The sequence below is a fragment of the Podarcis bocagei genome (genome assembly GCF_964188305.1).
Source record: "Podarcis bocagei genome assembly, chromosome: 1".
Classification (NCBI taxonomy): Eukaryota; Metazoa; Chordata; class Lepidosauria; order Squamata; family Lacertidae; genus Podarcis; species Podarcis bocagei.
In genome coordinates this window covers 14,718,686-14,740,764 of record NC_138125.1, presented here as the reverse complement: position 1 = coordinate 14,740,764, position 22,079 = coordinate 14,718,686, and the positions used below count along the sequence as shown (strand labels likewise).

The following is a 22,079-nucleotide window of genomic DNA, read 5'->3' as shown; positions in this document are numbered from 1 at the left end:
TGGGAAATGTGCTTGTGACCCCCCCCCCCATCTCTGTAATGCGTCACTCAGATTCTTCAGGCCCAGTGCAGGTGGGGCCATGAAAAACCATTTAAAAGCATTTGCTGGATTAAAAGACGTTGGTCTTAGGAAGTCTTATGCCCTCCGATTCTGATCATACCACAATAACTAGAATCATGCTTAACTAGAATCATGTTTAGCAAGTATAGAGTGCTTTCCACCTTCGCCGCATCAAGCAGTTGGTCCTTTACCTTTCCCGCCCTGACCTGGCCACAGTGATCCATGCGACGGTCACCTCCAGGCTTGACTACTGTAATTCGCTCTACGCGGGGCTGCCCTTGAAGCTGACCCACAAACTCCAGCTTGTGCAGAATGCTGCAGCGAGGCTCCTCATGGGGTCTCTGCTATGGGAGCATATTCACCCAGTGCTTTTCCAGCTGCACTGGCTCCCGGTGGAGTACAGGGTCAGATTTAAGGTGCTGGTTTTCACCTTTAAAGCCCTTCACAGCCTAGGACCCTCATACCTACGGGACCGCCTCTCCCGGTATGCCCCACGAATGACCTTAAGGTCCATAAATAGCAACACCCTAGTGGTCCCGGACCCTAAGGAAGTTAGATTAGCCTCAACCAGAACCAGGGCTTTTTCAACACTGGCTCCGGCCTGGTGGAACGCTGTGTCTCATGAGACCAGGGCCCTGCAGGATCTGATTTCTTTCCGCAGAGCCTGTAAGACAGAGTTGTTCCGCCTGGCCTTTGGTTTGGAGTCAGTTTGATTCCCTCCCCCTCTTTCTTTTTTCTTTTTTCCTTTCTCCTCCTGTGATGAGGCTGCATTTTAATGTTTTAATGTTGTATTTTAATCTTGTTTTTAAGTTGTATTCATTCAGCTTTTTAATTATTGGTTGTTAGCTGCCCTGAGCCTGGCCTTGGCTGGGGAGGGCGGGGTATAAATAAAATTTATTATTATTATTATTTAGTAGAGTGGTTCCTGGTTCAATCCATGGCATCTCCAGTTAGAACATAAGTAGAGCCCGCTGCACCAGGTATATGGTCCATGTAGTTCAGCATCCTGATCTCCCAGTGGCCATGGGAATCCCACAAGCAAGACCTGTGTGCAATAGCACTCTCCCCTCCAGTTTTCAGAAAGTAGTATTCCGGAGCATACTGCCTCTGATTGCAGATAGTAAGACTGAGAGAGACCTCTGCCAGAAACCTTGGAAAGCTGCTGCCTAAAAGTCGACAGTAGTGGGCTTGATAGGCCAATGGTCTGATTTGGTATAAAGCAGTTCCATATGTGCATAGGTAGGCCAGTCTTTATTTATTAGCTCTCACTCTTCTCAGAGTTGTTTCCTCCAACCTCCCATCCAGGCACTAAGCCAGAGTATTCGCCATTGGCATAATCTTAGGAGTTTCCAGACCAGTCACTTGCAATCTCATATCACAGCTGAAAAGTTGTGGCTGGGAATGTCTTGAAATTTTGATTGAGGTAATCCAGAACAAGTTAACTGCGCTTAAGTCTGAGTTAAATCATTGGGGTGGGTTAAATAAGCGCCATTATTTTTAAAAGGCTCCTAGCATTTATGTCATAAATGCTAACTGGCTGCCATTTGTTTTCAGGTTCAAGTCATAGTGCTCATTTTGGCTTATGAAGCCTGATGTAGCTCAGGACCACAATACAACCAAGGTTAGCTCCTTAATAATAATAATAATAATAATAATAATAATAATAATAATAATAATAATAATTTATTATTTATACCCTGCCCATCTGGTTGAGTTTCCCCAGCCACTTTGGGCAGCTTTCATTAGAACCTGCCCTGCCTTTATGATTGTCACCTGAGGCACTTCTCTCTGACTTTCTCCAAGAGAAGTGTAGAGTGTGCCAGCAAGGGGATAGGTCTTTTTAGTGGTAGCCCCACCTCCTCTAATAATCTCCCCAAGGAGTTCTGCCTGGTGCCTATGTTATTAGCTTTTCAATGCCAGACAGTTTTGTTCTCTTGGACTTTTTGTTCTTAAAGTGATGTGATTTTAGTCTGTTTCGGTGTTTATCTTTAAGTTGGATGGGGAATAATTATGTATGTATGTATGTATGTATGTATGTATGTATGTATGTATAACCCTGTAGTTCAAAGCTGCTTGGGTTATGTTGCATTGTGGAACACAGCACTTGTTGCTACCTGAAAGGGAGAAAAATGTACTTGATGATGTTGCTGTGTCTCAAGAACCCTTGTGATGAAATATTTAAGATAACGAGCAAATGAATGAGGTCTATAATTGCAGTAGCAGTTAATAATATATCTCATGGAATGAAGTATTGCGAAATCATTTCTTTCAGAGAAGGGAAATTGCTTGGTAGTATGATTTAATATTTATTTTCCACTTATCGACAGAAGCAAAAAGAAAAGAAGAAGAAAAAGACTTTTTGGAAAGTCTTATTCTTCATATGTGATAATGTACTATCTTGGTCATATCTGCCAGCCCTTATGCAAGTTTGTATGTGTCATTTCCCTTGAAGTAAACAATAGGGAGCAGTTACCAGCTCACAGATCCTACATGCTACTTCTGAATTGCTTGGTTAGGCATCAGGGTAGTATAAAGCCTTTTTGCCTCTTGAAAAGTCTGAATGTGATATTGTAATGTGCATAGGATATAACACAGTCATTGTGCAAGAGGATCCCTTGTTCTCTTTCCCCAGGGGGTTGGGCCCATCTTGTGTACTGGGCACAGCCATTGCTGACGATGATCCTGTTCTAGCACAGTCGCCACCAAATCTCTACCGTGGTGCCCCGCAAGACGAATGCCTCGCAAGACGAAAAACCCGCTAGACGAAAGGGTTTTCCGTTTTTCGATGCGCTTCGCAAGACGAGTTTCCCTATGGGCTTGCTTCGCAAGACGAAAACGTCTTGCGATTTTTTCCGCTTCCCCCCCTTTTTCTAAGCCGCTAAGCCGCTAATAGCCTTTTAGCCGCTAAGCCGCTAAGCCTTTAATAGCCGCTAAACCGCTAATAGCGCTAATCCGCTAATAGGGTTGCTTCGCAAGACGAAAGAACCGCTAGACGAAGAGACTCACGGAACAGATTATTTTCGTCTTGCGAGGCACCACTGTACATGGCTGCTCCACTGAGCAAAGGGCTGTTTTGATTGATAGGGAACCATGAAAAAGGGAATTAAGTTATGGTCAACTCTGTGTGTCCCATGTTTAAGACCACTGGCCCTCAAATCTGAGTGTTGGTGCAGCCATATGCCAACTAGGAGTGTTGTAGCAAAGAGAGTTTCCCTTTCTTCTTCTTTTACTCCCTGAAAATGCCCACTTGACTCACAGACTGGGAAGAATTTCATGAAGGGATAGCTATCTCCATCTTGATCTATGAGTTTTCCAGGGCCACCCTCTGCTGGCGACAGAGTGTTTGGAATTTAACACTTGATACAACTAAATATTACACTTGGAGAAGATTTGGCACAGTTTGTGTTTACTTACGACTGAATGATGGGCATGTTGCACTGACCACAAATTCACAAACATGCCTGAGTTTGATTGGCAAGTAGGCATTGATACAAATCTTTCCTACATCATGTTATTTGTCATCAGTGTGACTTACAGGTCCCCTTCTGAAGAGAAAAATCAATATGGGAAATGGCTCTTAGATCCAGTTTATCAAAGAGTTGTTTCCATGTTAGCATGCTACAGATATTTCTTTTAAGGTACTGGTGTGGTTAAAAATAAGTTCGTCCACTTTCTTAAAGGCACCACGATGTGATCCGCTTGCTACGCACAACGGGAGCTCACCTTTCAAGCCAAGAGCTCGTGAATGTTGGAACAGAACTCTGCAGGTATGAAAAAGTCATTTTTAAATGTCTTCAGATGACATTGCACTGTCTCTATAAACTAGTTGACACATGGAATGACATCACTTGATTTGTCCACACTCATTTACTGTACATTTGATGACCAGCAGCTGAATGAAGTGATTTGAAAGTTCTTTATTTATTACATTTATATCCCCACAACCAACCCTGTGAGGTAGGGCTAGGTTGAGAGGCACTGACTGGCCCAAGGTCACCCCATGAGCGTCAAGGCTGATTTGAGATTCAAACTCTGGTCTGGCAGGTCCTAGTCCTGCATTCTAACCACTACAGATTTTATATCTGTGATTGCCCATTCACACAATACATGCCATGTCATTGTTTACTACTGTAGTCATCAAGAGAATGACAGGTATGTAAACCAGGACTTTGTTCACCATTGTATAAAGGTGGCAGTGGAATGATTAAGGGTAGTTGGATAACTATTAAAACTGGTTTGTAAGGGAATACAAATTTCATCCATTTCCAGTTTGGTTTTTGTCGTAAAATTTGGTTTGCAAAATGGTTGCTGTTTTACTTTTAAGGCTCTCAAGCATTGGAGTGTCAAATGTTTGCAGGAAAGTTAAAAGTTCAAGGGTAGATGTTTTGTTTAGGAAGTTTTGTACCAGACGTTGTGCACATGAGGGTCAAAAGTTCATTCTAGGATTCTGGCAATTAAAGGGAAGTAATTGTTAACCAAACTCTCCTCATTTTGTGATTGACTGAAAGATTGAGAGGAAGAGGGAGTGAAAATATTGTATATAAGCCACAGTTAATCAGAATGTTGTGGAGTCAGGCTTGGAATCTGCTATGCCAAATTTTACACCTGCCAGGATTATTAAAGGAGGCAGTTAATCCACTCCCCTTATGTTTTTTCACAAATAAATTGACCCTACTCTTAGCTTCTTCTGCCCTCTGAAGGACTTGTTAAACTGGTTGGCCATACAGAACAGCAAAATGCTTTGAGACTTTCAAGAACAACCAGAAAAAAATATCCACATATGATGCAATTTTGTACCAAGGTGTTTTGTTAGCCCTGACTGGTTTTTCAGTTCATATATTTTGTTGTTTCTCCACGGCTTCTTTTAAAAATTAACTTTTTTTAAAGATTGGAGTGGATTTTTGGAGCTCTTTGTTGACTAACTTGGTTTCATAGCACAGAAAAATATATAACACAAATATAACAATCCATTCTAAAAATGACTCTGCAAGTTCTTATTTGACCAGAGATTATGTTTGATCGACATCTCTGTTACTGTAACTAGTAAAAAATGAGGTGAGCCTTGACCCTTTCATATTTGGTTGCTGCCCCAAAGGGGGGGAAATGCAAGGGGCTGTTGGAGGGAGGGGGAAAGAAGCAACCAAATTCCCTTTTTTTTTCTATCTCTGCTCCCCCCCTCCTATATATCAAAATGCCAGTTAATGAAATCCAAGGATGCTTTCCTTCAAGCCTGTTATCATAGCCCATCTCCAGGCTAAAATGCTGTTCAATTCTGATCACAGCTGTCGGGAAAAATTATGATTCTGACAGAACTTTGACCATGCCTCTAATACCTGATTATCCTTCTGGAGAAATAAAATATGGAGTGGGGTTTTTATGATCTTAATCTGTCATCTGTCCCAGCGGTTACGGAGACTGCATAAAGAGGCATGGCCAGGCCAGCTAATAGGAACCGTATCCTTGAATGTGCTTGAGGCAGAATTATCTTCCTCTCACTCGAAATCACTACCCTGCTTATCAAGGCTCTTCACCAACAGAGAAGCATAATCTCTTCACTATCTGGGTGACACTTTTCAGCTATAAACATCTCAATCTCCCACAGAGGCTTAATATGCTCCTTGTGAGGAGTTCAGGTAAAAGGATATACAACAGCTTCAGGGCGGCAGTGGTGGTGGGGAGATGAGAAGAGGCGCCTTTGCCTCTTAGGATGGGCCTGTGCAGCTTGCAACCTACCACATCACCTGTCATGTATTGTGGTTTGCAAGGTGCTTGACAACCCATTCAATTTTGCATTATTAGATGGGCAGAACCCCTGCCCCCCACCAATTTTTTAGCCCTTGATGCTCATACTAGGCTTGAGAGCCAGTGTGGTGTAGTGGTTAAGAGCGGTAGACTCGTAATCTGGTGAACCGGGTTCGCGTCTCTGCTCCTCCACATGCAGCTGCTGGGTGACCTTGGGCTAGTCACACTTCTTTGAAGTCTCTCAGCCCCACTCACCTCACAGAGTGTTTGTTGTGGGGGAGGAAGGGAAAGGAGAATGTTAGCCGCTTTGAGACTCCTTCTGGTAGTGATAAAGCGGGATATCAAATCCAAACTCCTCTTTTTCTTCTTCTTGAAGGCTGTGTTAGGCTTTGCAGGTCACAAGTTGCATAGTCATGTCTTACGATGTACATTTTGGAGGTCACAAGTTGCATAGTCATGTCTTACGATGCACATTTTGGAGAAAGATGGATGCCAACACAATATTTCATAGAATCATAGTTGGAAGGGAGTCATCTAGTCCAACCCTCTGAAATATAGGAATCTTATCTAAAGCATTCAAGACAGATGGCCATCCAACCTCTGCTTAAAAACTTACAATGAAACACCAAGTCTACCACTTCCTGAGGTAGTCCATTCCTCTGCCGAATTGCTCTTACTATCAAAAAGCTCTTCCTGGTGTTTAACTGGAATCTCCTTTCTTGTAACTTGAAACCATTGGTTTGAGTCCTACTCTCCAGATCATGAGAAAACAAGCTTGATTCATGTGACGGCCCTTCTTGAAGATGGCTATTATATATCTCCTCCTCTTAGTCTCTTCTTATCCAGGCTAAATATCCACAGCTCCTTCAACTGTTCCTCATAAGGCTTGGTTTCCAGTCTGTTGGTTCCAGTCTCGGTTGCCCTCCTCTGCACACGTTCCAGCTTCTTAAATTGTGGTGCCCAGAATTGGACACAGTATTCCAGGTGTGATCTGAGGAAGGCAGAATAGAGTGGTACTATGACTTTCCTTGATCTGGACACTATACTTCTGTTGATGCAGCCTAGAATAGCATTAACCTTTTCTTTTCTTTTCTTTTTTTTTTGCTGCTGCATCGCACTGTTGACTCATGTTAAGCTTGTGGTCTTCCAAGACCCCCAGATTCTTTTCACATGTACTGCTAGTAAGCCAGGTGTCCTGCATCTTATATTTGTGCAGCTGGTTCTTCTTGCCTAAGTGCAGAACCTTGCATTTGTCCCCATTGACATACATTTTGTTAGTTTGCGCCCAGTTTTCCAATCTATTGAGGTCATATTGAATCTCAATTTGGGTTGTGTCATTTGTGTGTGGCCTTTTGAATTACTTTTATTCATTTGGTATTCTTAGACTAGAGACAGATGTGAGAGATTCCCATCCCTCCAACCGCCAAGAGGCTTGATGTTTCAGGTGATATAAATCACTCACTCTTGCTTTTGGTGTAGTACTGAACACTAACTAGGCTTCTACAGGCTTCCTACCCCTAGAATTTAGCCACTGAGCTACAATTTCTTACAAAATCTGGCTCCTATGTCTTTATTAGTGTTTTAATTAAATAAATTGGTTTCACTTACCCTCTCCTTGAACATCTGCTTAACTTGCCTTGATGTTTTGTTAGCTGGGGCTCCCTTTAGCTTATGCCCCAAGAGCCTTTCCAGTTTTGGGAGATAGTTTCACAACTGGAGGGGGTGACTGCTGACAATGCCTGTCTGCCTTGCTTTGCCTTGCCTTGCCAAGGCTGATCATAGTGATCAGAATGAAATGGAGAAGGATGAAGTTTTTAAGGAGTCTACTGAACATTCAGCTTTATGAATTACACTGCAGAGATGGTAGCAGTGGTGCTGGTGGCTGGTGCTCATTGGGAACTGGTGGGGTGGAAGGCAGAAGTTCAGAGCCAACGGCAAGCAGAGGCAACCCCTGACTAACAATACTCAGTGAAAATCTACTGAAGTTAGTGGATATGATTAACTTAGGTTAATTAACTCCAGTGGGGTGACGCTGAGTAGAACTTAAGTTGAGTACAGCTCCAAGCTTTTGAGAGGACTTCAACATCCTGTTCTGTCGATCGTTTCATCAGGACAAGCATTTCAACTTGCCAGAAGGAATTATTCTTGCTCTCCTCCTTCCACACACTTCTGGGGGGTTCTCCCAACACTCCCCTGAACCAATTTTGTTTTTTTGGGGGGGGGATGTGCTAGCGGAGGAGAGGGGAAAGCCCTGTTGTGGAAGTGGAAGTCGTTGCACAGGCTTTCACTGATGGGGCTCACCCTTTTCTGTATTTGGTTGCAATTTTTGGTATTTTTTCTGTCCCTTTGCAACTGATGTGCCCATGCTTTCCTTACAGGCACAAATGGAAGCATGGGAAGCAGGTTAAGAACACCAAATTGTCTTTTGAATGTGGCCAAGAAAAAGTGCCTTCCTAACCCCCAACAGCTTTTTATCAAGTTGCATCTTAAAGGGGCTTACCATTCATGCCACTATCAGTTTGCTGGTGTGCCCTCTGAACTCAACCAGAGCTGAAAGAATTGTTTTTGTTTTGCCATTTTAAAACCCGGAAATATTGCTCCTTGCTATAAGAGGATCTTAGGCTTATGTATGAACCCAGCTTCATAAACTACATTCTCAACGTTTTACTTAGCGTTGTTTTAGTAACAAGTCTTTATTTTAATACATGAAATCCAGCTGAAGACTTATTCATTAGGCGCACTTATGAAACTTTCAACGTATTACTAATCTTGTGTATATCTAAGATGGTGGAAAAGACATGATTAGCGATGCAGCTGATGAAAGAGTTTTGCTTAATCTCCTGACTCATAATGAAGGAAAGGACTGGAATCTTAAAAGGCAATTTTCCCATGCAAGGAGCATAATTAACCCAATATATGAATCGCGAGTAGAGTAGTTTGGCTAAATAAATGACCAGCGCCAATCAATTCCATTCTTTTTAATTGTGATGTCTTCATTTGGTAGGCATCAGGGAGGGCAATATCCCATTTAAATGTAAGTACAGTATCTCCATGTCTGTAGTGGGCCTTTATTTTAAAAAATGACGCAAAGAATAAAAAAAATTAAAATAGAATTTGTTAAAAATGTGTATGTGGACACTATGCTGGCCTAGATTGGCCTTTGGGCCTTAGCCTGATCCAGCTGGGCTTATTGACACCTCTTTTGCCCTCTAGGCTGGCATCCCTCAGAAGGCCAGGTTTGTCTGGGGAGGAGAAAGGCCTTCAAGCTGCTAACTCCTACTTTCCACCTTTCATGAAATTAAAGTTAACATGCTTTTGTAGCACATTTGCTGTTATGCTGCGTTCAGGCAGTGAATTCTAAAGTTCTTTTTAAAAATGAAAATGAAGCAATTTGAATGCTGTCTATCCCACTTAAACTGCATGTCATGAGCTGAATCGTGTGTTGTTGTGAAATATGAAACTGCCTGTGCCTTTTCCCCTTTGGTCATGGGCACACCCACTGGGTGAAACTGGCCTGTTGAAAGCTTCTTCCTGTACACTCCTATTCATTTATGCGCCTGATTCATCAACAGTGTTGCTAGCTCAGCTGTTTGGAGCTTTTGTAACCTTGTCCTGCTTCTTCTGGCAGCCATCCCCAGCCTTTTGTTTGTCATCCTTTTTGGAGGTACATTGTTGCCAGTGCACAGAATTGGATGCCATCAGCCCTAGCAAGCATGACCAATGGTTAGGGAGGATTGTAGTTGCATTTAAGCAACATCTGGAGGGCCACAGGTTCCCCAGGCCTGCTGTAGAGGTTTGAATGAGTTTCTAGGTCAATATTTTTTGGGCTAAATGTATTAAGAATTGTTAATGGGTCCTGGGAAGAGAAAGCTGGATCTCAAATCAGTTTCCCTACTCCATTTTGGAGTGGGAAACTGATGCTATGTAAAGCAAAGGTAGCCATGTTGGTTCACAAGGAGCCAACCTCAAAGTCACAAAATAGTGGCAAGCTTTCAAGCTATTGTTGTTGTTTAGTCGTTTAGTCGTGTCCAACTCTTTGTGACCCCATGGACCAGAGCACGCCAGGCACTCCTGTCTTCCACTGCCTCCCGCAGTTTGGTCAAACCCATGTTTGTAACTTCAAGCTATACAGGTCTGTTTATCAGGCAGAATCACGTTGGATGTTGCCATAAATTCATCGTGGAAACTTTTGTTCTAAGAGTGAGATTGCAGATACTTTTTATACTTCTCCAAATCAAAACATCTTTATCATTTCGCATTAATGTCTCAGTCCTAAGCATGTTTTCTCAAATGTAAATGATATGGATTTAAAAGCAGGCGTGAGGAACCTCCTGCTTGTGGGTCAAACTAGACTTCAAAGTATATTTAGAATTGCAGTCTAAATTGAGATTTAAAATTAACTGTTGTTTCTGGTGCTGAACTTATTGAAAAATATTATTTGCCACCTTGGTGATAAGCTACCTCCAACGGAGTTGTGGATAGAGAGAATCCTGTGTTTGAGATCGCTAGGCCCGTCTGCAGAACAACAGTCCCCATTCAAAAGCCCCATTCCTTCACAAGTCATTTGGTTTGAAAGCCTTGGCAGCAACACATGTTTGAATCTGTTTTAAATTTGGAAAGCAAATTGTACTGCTTTGAACATGGAAGATAAAATATATATTCTTCCCTCTCCCCATGCCAGTCTTGCTTTTAATGGAGATGTTGAAGGACTGCTGGCCTGGCATCTGGCTGGTGTGGATCTCAACCATCCTGGTTATGATGGGAGCACTCCATATGCCGTGGTAAGTGTGTGATTACTGTAATATGTCAGATGGACGTCCTGTTCAATATGTATGTTAAATCAAACACCTCTTCGGTTCTAAGGCAAATCTCCAAAGAGCCCTGCATCAAATACAACATTTCTGAAATGGCTTTGCACAGGATTCAGTGGAGCTGCAGGAGCAGGAGGGTCTGGAAGGCCTAGGTCAGCCTTCCCCAATCCAGTGTCCTCCAGGTGCTTTTGAATACAACACTCATGGCTCATGGCGGCTGCAGCCCAAAGTAAGAAGAAGAAGAGGAGTTTGGATTTGATATCCCGCCTTATCACTACCCTCAAAGGAGTCTCAAAGCGGCAAACATTCTCCTTTCCCTTCCTCCCCCACAGCAAATACTCTGTGGGGTGAGTGGGGCTGAGAGACTTCAAAGAAGTGTGACTGGCCCAAGGTCACCCAGCAGCTGCATGTGGAGGAGCGGGGAAGCAAACCCGGCTCACCAGATTACGAGTCTACCGCTCTTAACCACTACACCACACTGACTCTCAGTCAGCAAAGCAACTGGAGAGCATCAGCCTAGAAAGCATGGGTCCAAGCAGTTTTCCCCCTTGCCTCGCTCTTTTCCAAGGGAGAACTCACTCTTTAGCAATGCATTGGAATAAATGGCAATTTGGTGAAAACCTGAATTGCCATTTGTTCCAAACAAGTGCTAAAGAGCATTTTCCCCCAGGGAAGAGCAGCAGGACAAGAGGAAGTGTTTATAAGCCCTTAGAGCAGTGCCTGGAATGAACTAGTTCAGATTAATTAATTCACTGAATTAGTTCAAAATCTTTGAGATATATCAGGAACTAGAGGAGGAGACTCATGAAGTCTTTTCCAGATCTTTCCCCTCCCCCTTCATCTCTGCTGTCAGGAACGTAATGGGGGAAGCAGGGATACTTGGAAAAGGCTTTGAGCAAACAGGAGCTCATGAGCTGTCTTAAAGGTTTTGCAAAATCCTCTTTGAGGTAGCTCCCCTGAGCAAGCTTCTTCAAAGGGCGCTTTTGCACAGCCCTTTAATGGTGAGCAGATGAGTGAGGATAAAATCCTGCTTCCTTGGGAACAGGATTGCATAGCCAAGGCAGGATTAAACCCTGCCCTCCCACCCATCAGCTGATGTCAGCTGCTGTTGGTGGGTGAGTGTGGTCTGGGGGAAATGATATCATGTGCCAAATGGACTCCCTGGCAGGCCAAGATTGGCCTGCAGTCCAGAGCTTCTTCATCCCTGGTGTAAACAGAACCACAAGGGCATTCTCCAGTGCCTATGCTGATGTTTTGAAATGGCAGGGCCTCTAGGGAAATAACAGGGCCAGCAAGAAAGAAAGTGTGCAACTGGGTGATTGCTCAGGGTTTTGTGCAAGTACCTGCTCAGCTTTTGTGCGCTCTGATTCTAATACTTCTAGATTGGTGCTAAATCACATAGACAGTAGGCTAGGGAGAAACCTACTGTCTACTCTTAGCTTTAATGGAATGAAAAATCTCAATTGAGTTTGTGTGGTACAGTATAGTTATTTATTTAGCTATCTGTTTTTTGAACTTCTAGTCTGCCAACTCAGCTGAAAGAACTCTCTAGTACACCATTTAAAAATTACATAGTATGCAATAAAATACACATAAAGTCTCTTAATGGATAAACAACCATAAAAGTTAATAGAAAGCAAGGAAAACAGCAGAAATTAAAACCACTTGATTTCTAGGCTCAAAAAGAAAGAGACCTGTTTCTAGCGATCCATCTTCTAAACCACTGATCTCTTTTTCAAGCCATCTTCAGCACTCTGGAAATCATCCAACCTATCACTGTAAACCTGATGAAAGGAAAAGATTTCTATTATTTTCCTAAACTTTCCAATTGGCCAATCCTGGTGAACTTTTCTTGGGAGAGGAATATGCCACCCCTGAAAAGGCCCTGTTAGTAGATTCCAGTTTGACCTCAGGTGTTGAAGAGATCTGAAACAGAGGCTTTTCACTGAAGTGTGAAGCATATAGACGATGCATATGGGAGCAGCATGTTTAGGCGCCTCTGTGTGATTTGTGCATGTGTATGAGCACCTATGTGCAGATGACATAGCAGCACTTACTACTATCACAACCTTTTCTTGTAGGCAAGAGCTGCAAATCGTATGAAAGTCATGGAGTTTTTATGTCAGCTGGAGGCCTAACTTGGTAAGGCTTACGCTTTGAGAAACAACCACCACCAATGTTTGGCGGTGTGCATGTGGGTCATTCACTCCATGAGGAATGTTTGGTTTGGGAAATGGACTGAGTTGGTACCACAGTCCTCTGGTTTGAGTTCATAGCTGCATATATCCATCTGTTTTATCATTACTTGGTGGGCTAAGGTGTCTTGCATGCTCACTAAGCAGATGACTAAATACAGTCAACTTTGAAAGCGCCAATTCGGGGGATCTCAGGATTTGGAAAATAGATCATTGCCATCAAAACTAACAGCACTGCCCGTTTGGGAGGACAATCCTTGTGTGCACTAGTCTGTAAAGGCTGCATCACATGTACACCTAAGGTTGTGGTATACACACACACACACACACACACGCACACACACACACACCCCGATTATATAATCCCGATTATGTAAAGTGCAAATGGGACTGGTGGTTTGATTCAAGAGTATCATGCTGGTAAGCTTGCCATGGAGGCTGGATTGGCCAAGACTCCCTCTTGGAGACAAATGGGGTGTTCTGCTCTGGAGTATATGAAACCTCCCCAGGGTGGCTTTTCCTCAAGGAAGGCTGTGAAATCCTCCTCCTTGAAATTTCAGGCCATGTCTTAAGTTATTTGAAACATGGCTCCATACTGTGAAGCAAGTTTCTCCTTGCTTCACGGGCGTGTTGAAATGATTTCTGCTACTTATCTCTGTATTGAACAGTATGCAAACACCTATGGGCAATGATCCTGACTCGCTATGGTGCTTTATAAATGGATTACATCATTCTTTTGGCTGTCTGCTGAAGCAACAAAGTTGTCAGCTCATTTTTTTGCACTGGATTTCTGTCATTCTGCAGCCCAGCCTCCCCTCTCTGCTCACCCACATGTTACAAGGGCAGATCGCTTGTGTTTCAAATTAATAGCTGCATTTTTAAAAGCTTAAAACAAGAAAGCCACATTTTATGTATAAAATGTATCTTAAAGGAATAACAATATTCAGTTGAGCAGTATTAAGCAGAAAGGTCAATCCCACGGAGGTTCATGTCTTCTGACCATTATTTAATTATTTTTATGACTGGCCAGTGAGAAAGTGGAGAGTACACTTGTCAAATATGCATGTGATACAAAATTTGGAAGAATTGCAAATGCAATAGAGGATTTTATATACAGTTTGAGAAGATATTGATAGGGTAGAACTCTGGAGCGCAATGGGTAATTTTGGGTGGCTGTCATTGTAAAGAGAAAATGTCAACCACTTGCACTCCGACAGTTATCTACCTACCTACCTATTTATCTAATATATTTTCCTGATTTTTTTTTAGATACTTGGAGCTTCCCTGAGGCAAGATGGGGAGGAAAGGCACACATCGCTGCAAGCAACACAGATAACAATTGAAGAATGCAAGCTTATGCTCACTGTTTTTAGTAAAGAGAGTCTATTTTCTTATATATATATATTTTAAAAGAAGAAACTAATGCTTAGCAAAGGACATTGCAATACTTCAGACTCAGTGCCCATACTAGCCTATTGAATCAATTTGTGTTTTCAGGAAGGAATGTGTGATGTTGAAACAAACAGCTGTTCTCAAATCACGTATGAAATTGCCTTATAGCAAGTCAGGCCATGGATTCAGTGGTGGCATCGTCTGCGATGAGTAGACACAGCTTTGCAGGGTACCAGGCAGAAATCTTGCCCAGACTTGCTATCAGATATTGTTTTAAATTCAGTTGCTGACTATTGGACCTGAGACCTTCTGCAAGCAAAGCAAAGCAAAGTGCTCTGTTGCAGAGCTACTGTGTCTCACTATAGCTCAGCGGCAGATGACTCAGGGCAGGAGCTTCTTCACAGAAATCTAGACACAGAAATCAAGTTTCACATTTCAGCGGGGGCTACCGTTTTTCAAAAGATGAGATAATCGGGAATTTCAGAGAGAAGCATCATTTTTAAAACCAATCTTCTAATGCTGTGTACTGCATTAGAAACCTGGTATTAGCTTTCCTCTCAAATTAAGTGGGGGGGGGGGCACATACATCAGAATGCTTGAGAGAATTGTGGGCCTTCCAGAAGGGGGAAAAATCTTTAAAATCTAGAGAAGGCAGCCCTCTCAAAATATAGTATTTCACAAGAAATGACAGGATAGATATGAATTATGAAGAAGAAGGAGTTTGGATTTGATATCCCGCTTTATTACTACCCGAAGGAGTCTCAAAGCGGCTAACATTCTCCTTTCCCTTCCTCCCCCACAACAAACACTCTGTGAGGTGAGTGGGGCTGAGAGACTTCAGAGAAGTGTGACTAGCCCAAGGTCACCCAGCAGCTGCATGTGGAGGAGGGGGAAGCGAACCCGGTTCCCCAGATTACAAGTCTACCGCTCTTAACCACTACACCACTAATGCCATGTGTATACTGCCTCTGAAACCAGTGATGGGGGTGTACAGGTTGCAGAGTAGGCAGGAGTGTAATGCACAGCCCCAGAACGTGCTCAGTCACAACAGGATATTGAGTGTTGGTTGGAGGAGAAAAACAGAAAACCCGGGAGTATGGCCAGCTGGCCCCTAAACCTGAGGACTCCTGTTTGGAGATGAGAATACACTCCAACTGGGATGGGTAACCTGTGGCCCTCCAGATGTTGCAGGGAAACAACTCCCACCATCCCTGACTCTTGGCCATTCTGGCTGGAGCTGATGGAATGCCTTCCCATCAGATGTCAAGGAGATAAGCAACTATACAACCTTTAGAAGAAATATGAAGGCAGCCCTGTATAGGGGAGTTTTTTTAGTGTTTAGTGTTCGATTATGTTTGCATATATGTTGAAAGCTGCCCAGAGTAGCTGGGGTAACCCAGTCGGATGGGCAGGGTACTAAAAATAAAAATTATACTTATTATGGGATTTGAAGTACAGCAACATTTGGAGAGTGACAGGTCCCACTTCCCCTTCCCCATGCTACAACATTTTGTTGAAGGTCGTCACTTGGAGGGTCCGCTTGCGGTGGTGGTAAAATCTTGGTAATTTGCAAGGAAGTCAAAATAATGCCAAAATTTGTAAGCATTTTTTGGTGGGCTCTTGCCTAAAGAGAAATCTGAGGAATATTTGAAGGAGGTGGCGGTGTGGGTTAAACTACAGAGCCTAGGACTTTCTGATCAGAAGGTCGGTTGTTTGCATCCCCGCGACGGGGTAAGCTCCCATTGCTCAGTCCCAGCTCCTGCCAACCTAGCAGTTTGAAAGCAAGTGCAAGTAGATAAATAGGTACCACTCTGGCGGGAAGGTAAACGGCGTTTCCGTGATCTGCTCTGGTTCGCCAGAAGCGGCTTAGTCATGCTGGCCACATGACCCGGAAGCTGTATGCTGGCTCCCTCGGCCAGTAAAGCAAGATGAGTGCTGCAACCCTAGAGTCGGCCACGACTGGACCTAATGGTCAGGGGTCCCTTTACCATTACCTTTCAGGGAAGAAAATACATGTAGGTATTTTGAGAACAGCTTAATCGCTTTTGATAAGATTTGTGATACTTTTCAGGGTGACTTCGTGCATCCTTGTTTCTGCTGCCAGCACATTAGACCTCCCCCACCACTTTGTAATAGTGGGAGTTACTGTGGAAATAATCATGATCTCTTTGCTGTGCCTTTCAATAAAATCTCTAAAAAATATTAGCTCAGCACTAAGTGCTTGTGGTTTTTTTTTTAGTGGGGCAGTGAGGAGGAGGAGGATTTAGTGATCTGGTCAGTTAACAAGAATGGCAGCCATCAATGGTATTCTGCTGGTGAACAATACCATCACCCCAGGTGCCAGCTTATTACACTTAAGACAAGTCCTGTTTGAATGGACTTCATCTAGCCCAGTATCCTGTTTCCAACAGTGATCAGGAAGACCAGGAGCCCACAATCAAGTCCAAGAAAAGGAAAACACAAAATTATATAATAAAACACTCATAAAAGCATAACCTAGAATATCCACACACACACACACACACCCCAACTTACGTAAGAATCCACACCAGAAGCAGCCACTAAAAACTTGGCTGGATTATTAATATTTCCCAAATGCCTGGGAAAATAAAAATGTTTTGGTCTGTCCCTCAAAAAATGACAAGAGTTGGTGCCAAGTGAATTCCCCTGATAACTGGGAGCCTACTACATTATTGTCAATTGTTACCCCACACTTCTCTCCCCCCCCCCGCCATCACTTTCCTAACTGCAAAAGGTCCATTTTTAAAAACGGATTTGTTGTGTGAGAACTCTTTAATTGAAGGAACTTTAATTTCTGGTATGCCGTTGAATCCCTCTTGCAAAACAGTGAGAGTCAGGAGGTGACCTATGTCTTTGAAGTCAGTGCGTGCTCAGTCCTTTGTCAGAACTCTTGAGCATCTTGGATATAAACGGCAACTTCACTATCATCTTGAGGGTTTAGAAATTGCCCCGTGTTAAGAGCAGAGTCCCCAGATGTCTGAAGTGCCTTAATTGTGGGGTATACAAAAACATTGATTTAAGCCAGTTCACCAATGCAGAGAATTCCTCTAAGCACTCCTATTTCTAACTTTCTACATACAGAGTTGTTATACTTAACAAGCATCAACTTAGACCTAAGCAGTAGGGAGGGAGGCATGCCAAAGCCACAAATCCTTTTGCTTAAAAAGATTGGCTGGCCTGTGTTAACATTGCCGTAGTTATTATGTGATATAAAGAAGAAAATCACCACAACAGATGCTCTCGAAGTGTGTTGTATTGCCTCCTTTTCCTCTTTGCAATTTAATCTTGCATGTATGCAAAGAGAGGCTAAAACCTTGCTGAGAATGTTGCTTCCATCTGTCTCCTCCACCCTCCTCCTAGACTGAAATGATGATCCAAGAGCTTTGGGTGACTGAAACTATTAACTAGTGTCTAACAGCAATCTGGATTCGCCATGTGCTTCCCTTCAAGCCCTTTGGCAACACAACCACAGGTGAGAATTACATAACCGGTTTTATCCTAAATTCTGCTTTTGCACAGGCTTGGCTCATCCCCTGGGCTGTTTGGGGTTGCACTGTGGAAAAACACGTTTGGAACATGTAGTTTGACCTCCAAACCACACATGGCTGATCCAGCCCAGGATATGAGCTGACGGACAGCTATAGGAGCAACTTCGCCCCAAGCCTGATCGGTCACATTTTCAACATCCATTAAAGTAGTTAGCCCTGGCGCAAAGAGAGTAAATTAAAGGCAAGCAGGTTAACCGTGGTTTACGCAGTGGATTAAGCTAATGAGACCCTAAAATAATGATAGAAATAAACATCAAAAGGAAGCCAACTCGGAAAGTGTCTTCCAGGACCCAATTTAAGCTGGCTGTGATGGTGACAGCTTATAAATGAAAATGACAACGTAAACAGAATGTATGTGTGCTGCCTTAATTATGGGGTGTGTGTTCAGGTTCCTAAACTGTCCACATGCTTGCCTTCATCATCTCCGACATTTTGTTTCTCAACACATTGCTCCTTGTGCAGGCGAGTGACTGCAGACAATGCCTGCATGAGATAGCTCAGGTGGTAGAGCATGAGACTCTTAATCTCAAGGTTGTGGGTTCGAGCTCCACGTTGGGTGAAAGATTCCTGCACTGCAGGGGGTTGGACTAGATGATCCTCGGGGTGCCCTCCAGTTCTGTGATTCTATGAATGTCCCATGCCGTTGTTGGACATGCCTGGGTTATCAGCAGATGTGCACCTGTGCTGACCCCAACACCCCACACACTCCAGGCTTGCAATGCATTCGGGTTGTTACCTTTTCTGCTTTTTATATAAGATCTCACTACAAGCTGAGTTAATGGTAAATCAAACTCGATATCTGTATAGTGAAGAAGTCAAACTGCCTAAACAGACTTCCGAAATCATCTGCTTCAGTCGGTGGAGCTTGCCTTTTGAGAGCAATCAGGTACCTTCATTGTACTTGTTTTTGGCACCTGCTAAAATCATTCCTGTTTAGACAAGCCTACCCAGATACTTAGAAATTTGAGGTGACTTTAATCTGTTTTCGTAATTTGTAGTCAGGTTGTGAATTTTTCTTGGTTTTACTGTTTTATCTTTTGTAAACTGCTTTAAAGTTTGGTGGTTTGTTTTTTTGTTTTTTTTTTTTACAACCAAGTAGCAATGTTATGGAACAGATAAAACCAAGCACCGAATCTGGAGGCTGCAGGATTTGGCGCCCTCCCTGCTGAATTGCAAGAAATCACTACTAAATTGCGCAAACCTGGCTAGGTCTGGTATAAGCGGGAGCTGTATGTATCATTAAGAGAAAAGACAAACCTGCTGGATTAGGCCAGTGGCCAATCTAGTCAGGCATCCTTTTCACACAGTGGCCAACCTGATGCCAGCAGGAAACCCACAAGCAGGTCCTGAGAGCAAAAGCGCTCTCTCTCACTCCAGTTTCCAGCAACTGGCATTCAGAAGCATGAGCATGAAATTTATTACGGTCAGAGACCAGCCTGAGAAACACAAATGGACCTAAAATCCCAATAGCAAAACAAACATTTAAAACAATATACAACAATGGATTTTAAGTTTAAAAGTGCAATACGCATTGTTGTTGTTTAGTCGTTTAGCCGTGTCTGACTCTTTGTGACCCCATGGACCAGAGCACGCCAGGCACTCCTGTCTTCCACTGCCTCCCGCAGTTTGGTCAGACTCATGCTGGTAGCTTCAAGAACACTGTCCAACCATCTTGTCCTCTGCCGTCCCCTTCTCCTTGTGCCCTCCATCTTTCCCAACATCAGGGTCTTTTCCAGGGAGTCTTCTCTTCTCATGAGGTGGCCAAAGTATTGGAGCCTCAGCTTCAGGATCTGAAGAAGAAGAAGAGTTTGGATTTGATATCCCACCTTTCACTCTCCTTCAGGAGTCTCAAAGTGGCTAACATTCTCCTTTCCCTTCCTCCCCCACAACAAACACTCTGTGAGGTGAGTGGGGCTGAGAGACTTCAAAGAAGTGTGACTGGCCCAAGGTCACCCAGCAGCTGCATGTGGAGGAGCAGAGATGCGAACCCGGTTCCCCAGATTACGAGACTACCGCTCTTAACCACTACACCACACTGGCTCTCACATCTGTCCTTCCAGTGAGCACTCAGGGCTGATTTCCTTCAGAATGGATAGGTTTGATCTTCTTGCAGTCCATGGGACTCTCAAGAGTCTCCTCCAGCACCATAATTCAAAAGCATCAATTCTTCAGCGGTCAGCCTTCTTTATGGTCCAGCTCTCGCATATAAACACATAAAAACTTTAAAATAGACTACCTCAGAGAAATGACCCAAAGTTGCCCGTGGATCCGGGTTTGGAAATTTTCTTAACAAACTAGATTGAATTGGGGGGTGGTCTGCGCCTACAGATCTGTGCGCAGAATCTGGCAACAATCTGGGTCGTCTTGTGGTCTTTGCCTAACGGAAGATCGAATTTTTGCTTTACCGGGAGGTGACCAAGCCTCTCCAGCAGGGGGTCAAGGGGTTCTCTACGTGCCTGATCGTAAAAGGGACATCTAAAAAATATGTGTTCAGGGCTCCCTCTATCCCCCAATGGACAGGTGCAAATTCTCTGGTCATATGGGACTTTTTTTAAAGGATCCTTCCAAGACTGGCGAGGGCAGAGCCAAACATTCAGAAGCAATTATTGCCTCCAACGGTGGCAGTGGAACATGGGCATTAACAGCCATAGCCCAATCTAACAGGAGGGATGCACATATGTTTCTAAAAAGCTTGGATTTAGCTAGTTGGCTATTCAAAGAGGTAAAGTAGGGTGACCGCTGGATTTGGTTCACCTGCTTTCCCCTCCAAACAACAGGATCAGCAGGGTTGTTTTTGGAGGCAGTTGGATTACAGCCAATGTGTTTCAAAAGAGGGACAACTGGATTCAGGGCTGCTAACCAGTTTGTTCCGCAAGGGTTATATACAATTTTGTTGGCCGGGTTCCAAACACAGGCCTTCAGCAGGGCATCTCCAAAACTAGAGAGAGACAGAGAGAGAAGGGGAAAGTCTGGAGGTTGTGATGCCCTTAAGGAGACAGTGCAGAGTTAATTCGCTGTGCCTGAATACGATGCAGGAAGCAGTTCTCATTGTTCCTTCTTGAAGTTTCACAACAACTATAGAATGTTACCAACCTAGATCAGACATCCACCCCCCCCATTTTTAAAAAATCAAAGGGACTTGGTATGTAGGTTCATTTAATTGCTTATAACAATAGCCAGTGCATACAATAAGTGAGCTGGCCAAAAACAGAAGTGCTTCTGGGGAATTATCATATGTGCCCTAGAATAAGAGAATTGGGGAGGGGAACTGCTGTTTCTCTTGACATGGCACCTGTGATTCCAGGACAGCTGTTATAGTCAAAGAGCTTCTTCCCAGGCTGGTTGCTGAAGATCTTTCAAGGCATATTTATGAGCCGAATACCAACTTGAGTATGTTGTTTTAAAAGGCATTATTGATTCCAAGAAGATGAGTAAGCCTGTTCAAGCCACGGAACTTGAGCGACTCTGATGATGCTACATGATGCATTGCCCGCCCGTGGCTTGGCACAGCTTCTGCCAATGATAATGTGTGGTAAATGAAGAGTCTTCTGCTGCAACCAATGGGCAAAGCCCGTGGACATGGTGTGATAATTCTGCAAAACACGTCTTGCAAAATGCACCATCCGTCCTACGCAGAAAATTCTGGGGTGAGTTGCAACTTGCAAAGGAAGCAATCCAGGAGATCGCCAAATGATTCATTTTCTTTTCCCTTTGTGATGCATTTAAAGCTTGCTTGGCCACGAGCACTGGAACTTAAATGGCAAAGTGATACCTGTGTAGGGTTTGGAAAGATTAGACCAGCCTGTCTGGAACTGATGGCAATTGGAGGGCACCAGGTTTGTTGAAGTCTGGATTAGTGAGAAAGGAGAGCTATGCCAATAAAAGCTGGGTAGACATAATCTTCTGAGCTATGGTTTTTGACTATGCCAGATTTCAAACTGGAGGCACTGTCCCCACAATAAAATGATTTTTATTGTAAAATGTTGCCAGTAGTAAATGGTATTTGGAGCAGTGGCGGGGGGCGCGGGCACAGGAAGGTAAGGATGGAGGAAGATGTCATTTTTTAAATCTCTTTTACTCATTTTTCCAATATTAATTTCAGTTGCCCACATTTTGCAGCAATTTGCAATTAAAAAAACCCCTTCATGAAAGTTAATCAGCATTTTGGTGCAACTTTCTCGTAAAACACATTTTTATATGCAGGTCTGCAAGCAATTCCCCCTAATATATGCATTTTTGTAAGTTATGTTCAGCAATATCTTCATTTTTATGCACACTTTCACCAAATTTATACATTTTTGTAAACACTG

The 22,079-nt window shown here is 43.3% G+C and overlaps 1 protein-coding gene and 1 long non-coding RNA gene across 4 annotated transcripts in view; one reads left to right on the top strand and one right to left on the bottom strand.

The window, feature by feature from the left end:
* Positions 1-16,402, top strand: part of ASPG (asparaginase) — a 59,348-nt gene extending 42,946 nt beyond the window's left edge. For both annotated transcript variants that reach the window (XM_081192709.1, XM_081192708.1), the window contains exons 13-16: positions 3,741-3,827; positions 10,484-10,583; positions 12,695-12,755; positions 14,078-16,402. In XM_081192709.1, the coding sequence (XP_081048835.1) occupies positions 3,741-3,827; positions 10,484-10,583; positions 12,695-12,751 (244 nt within the window). In that variant the 3' untranslated portion in view covers positions 12,752-12,755; positions 14,078-16,402. The remainder of the gene's footprint in view (positions 1-3,740; positions 3,828-10,483; positions 10,584-12,694; positions 12,756-14,077) is intronic.
* Positions 12,082-21,672, bottom strand: LOC308587575. Of its 2 annotated transcripts, none has more exons than XR_014008461.1 (2): positions 21,062-21,672; positions 12,082-12,397 (listed from the first exon to the last, which is right to left on the bottom strand). It is a non-coding gene; the product is annotated as an uncharacterized lncRNA (long non-coding RNA). The 2 variants fall into 2 exon arrangements; XR_014008462.1 differs by lacking the exon at positions 21,062-21,672 and adding an exon at positions 16,008-16,145.
* Positions 21,673-22,079: the final 407 nt, after the last annotated feature.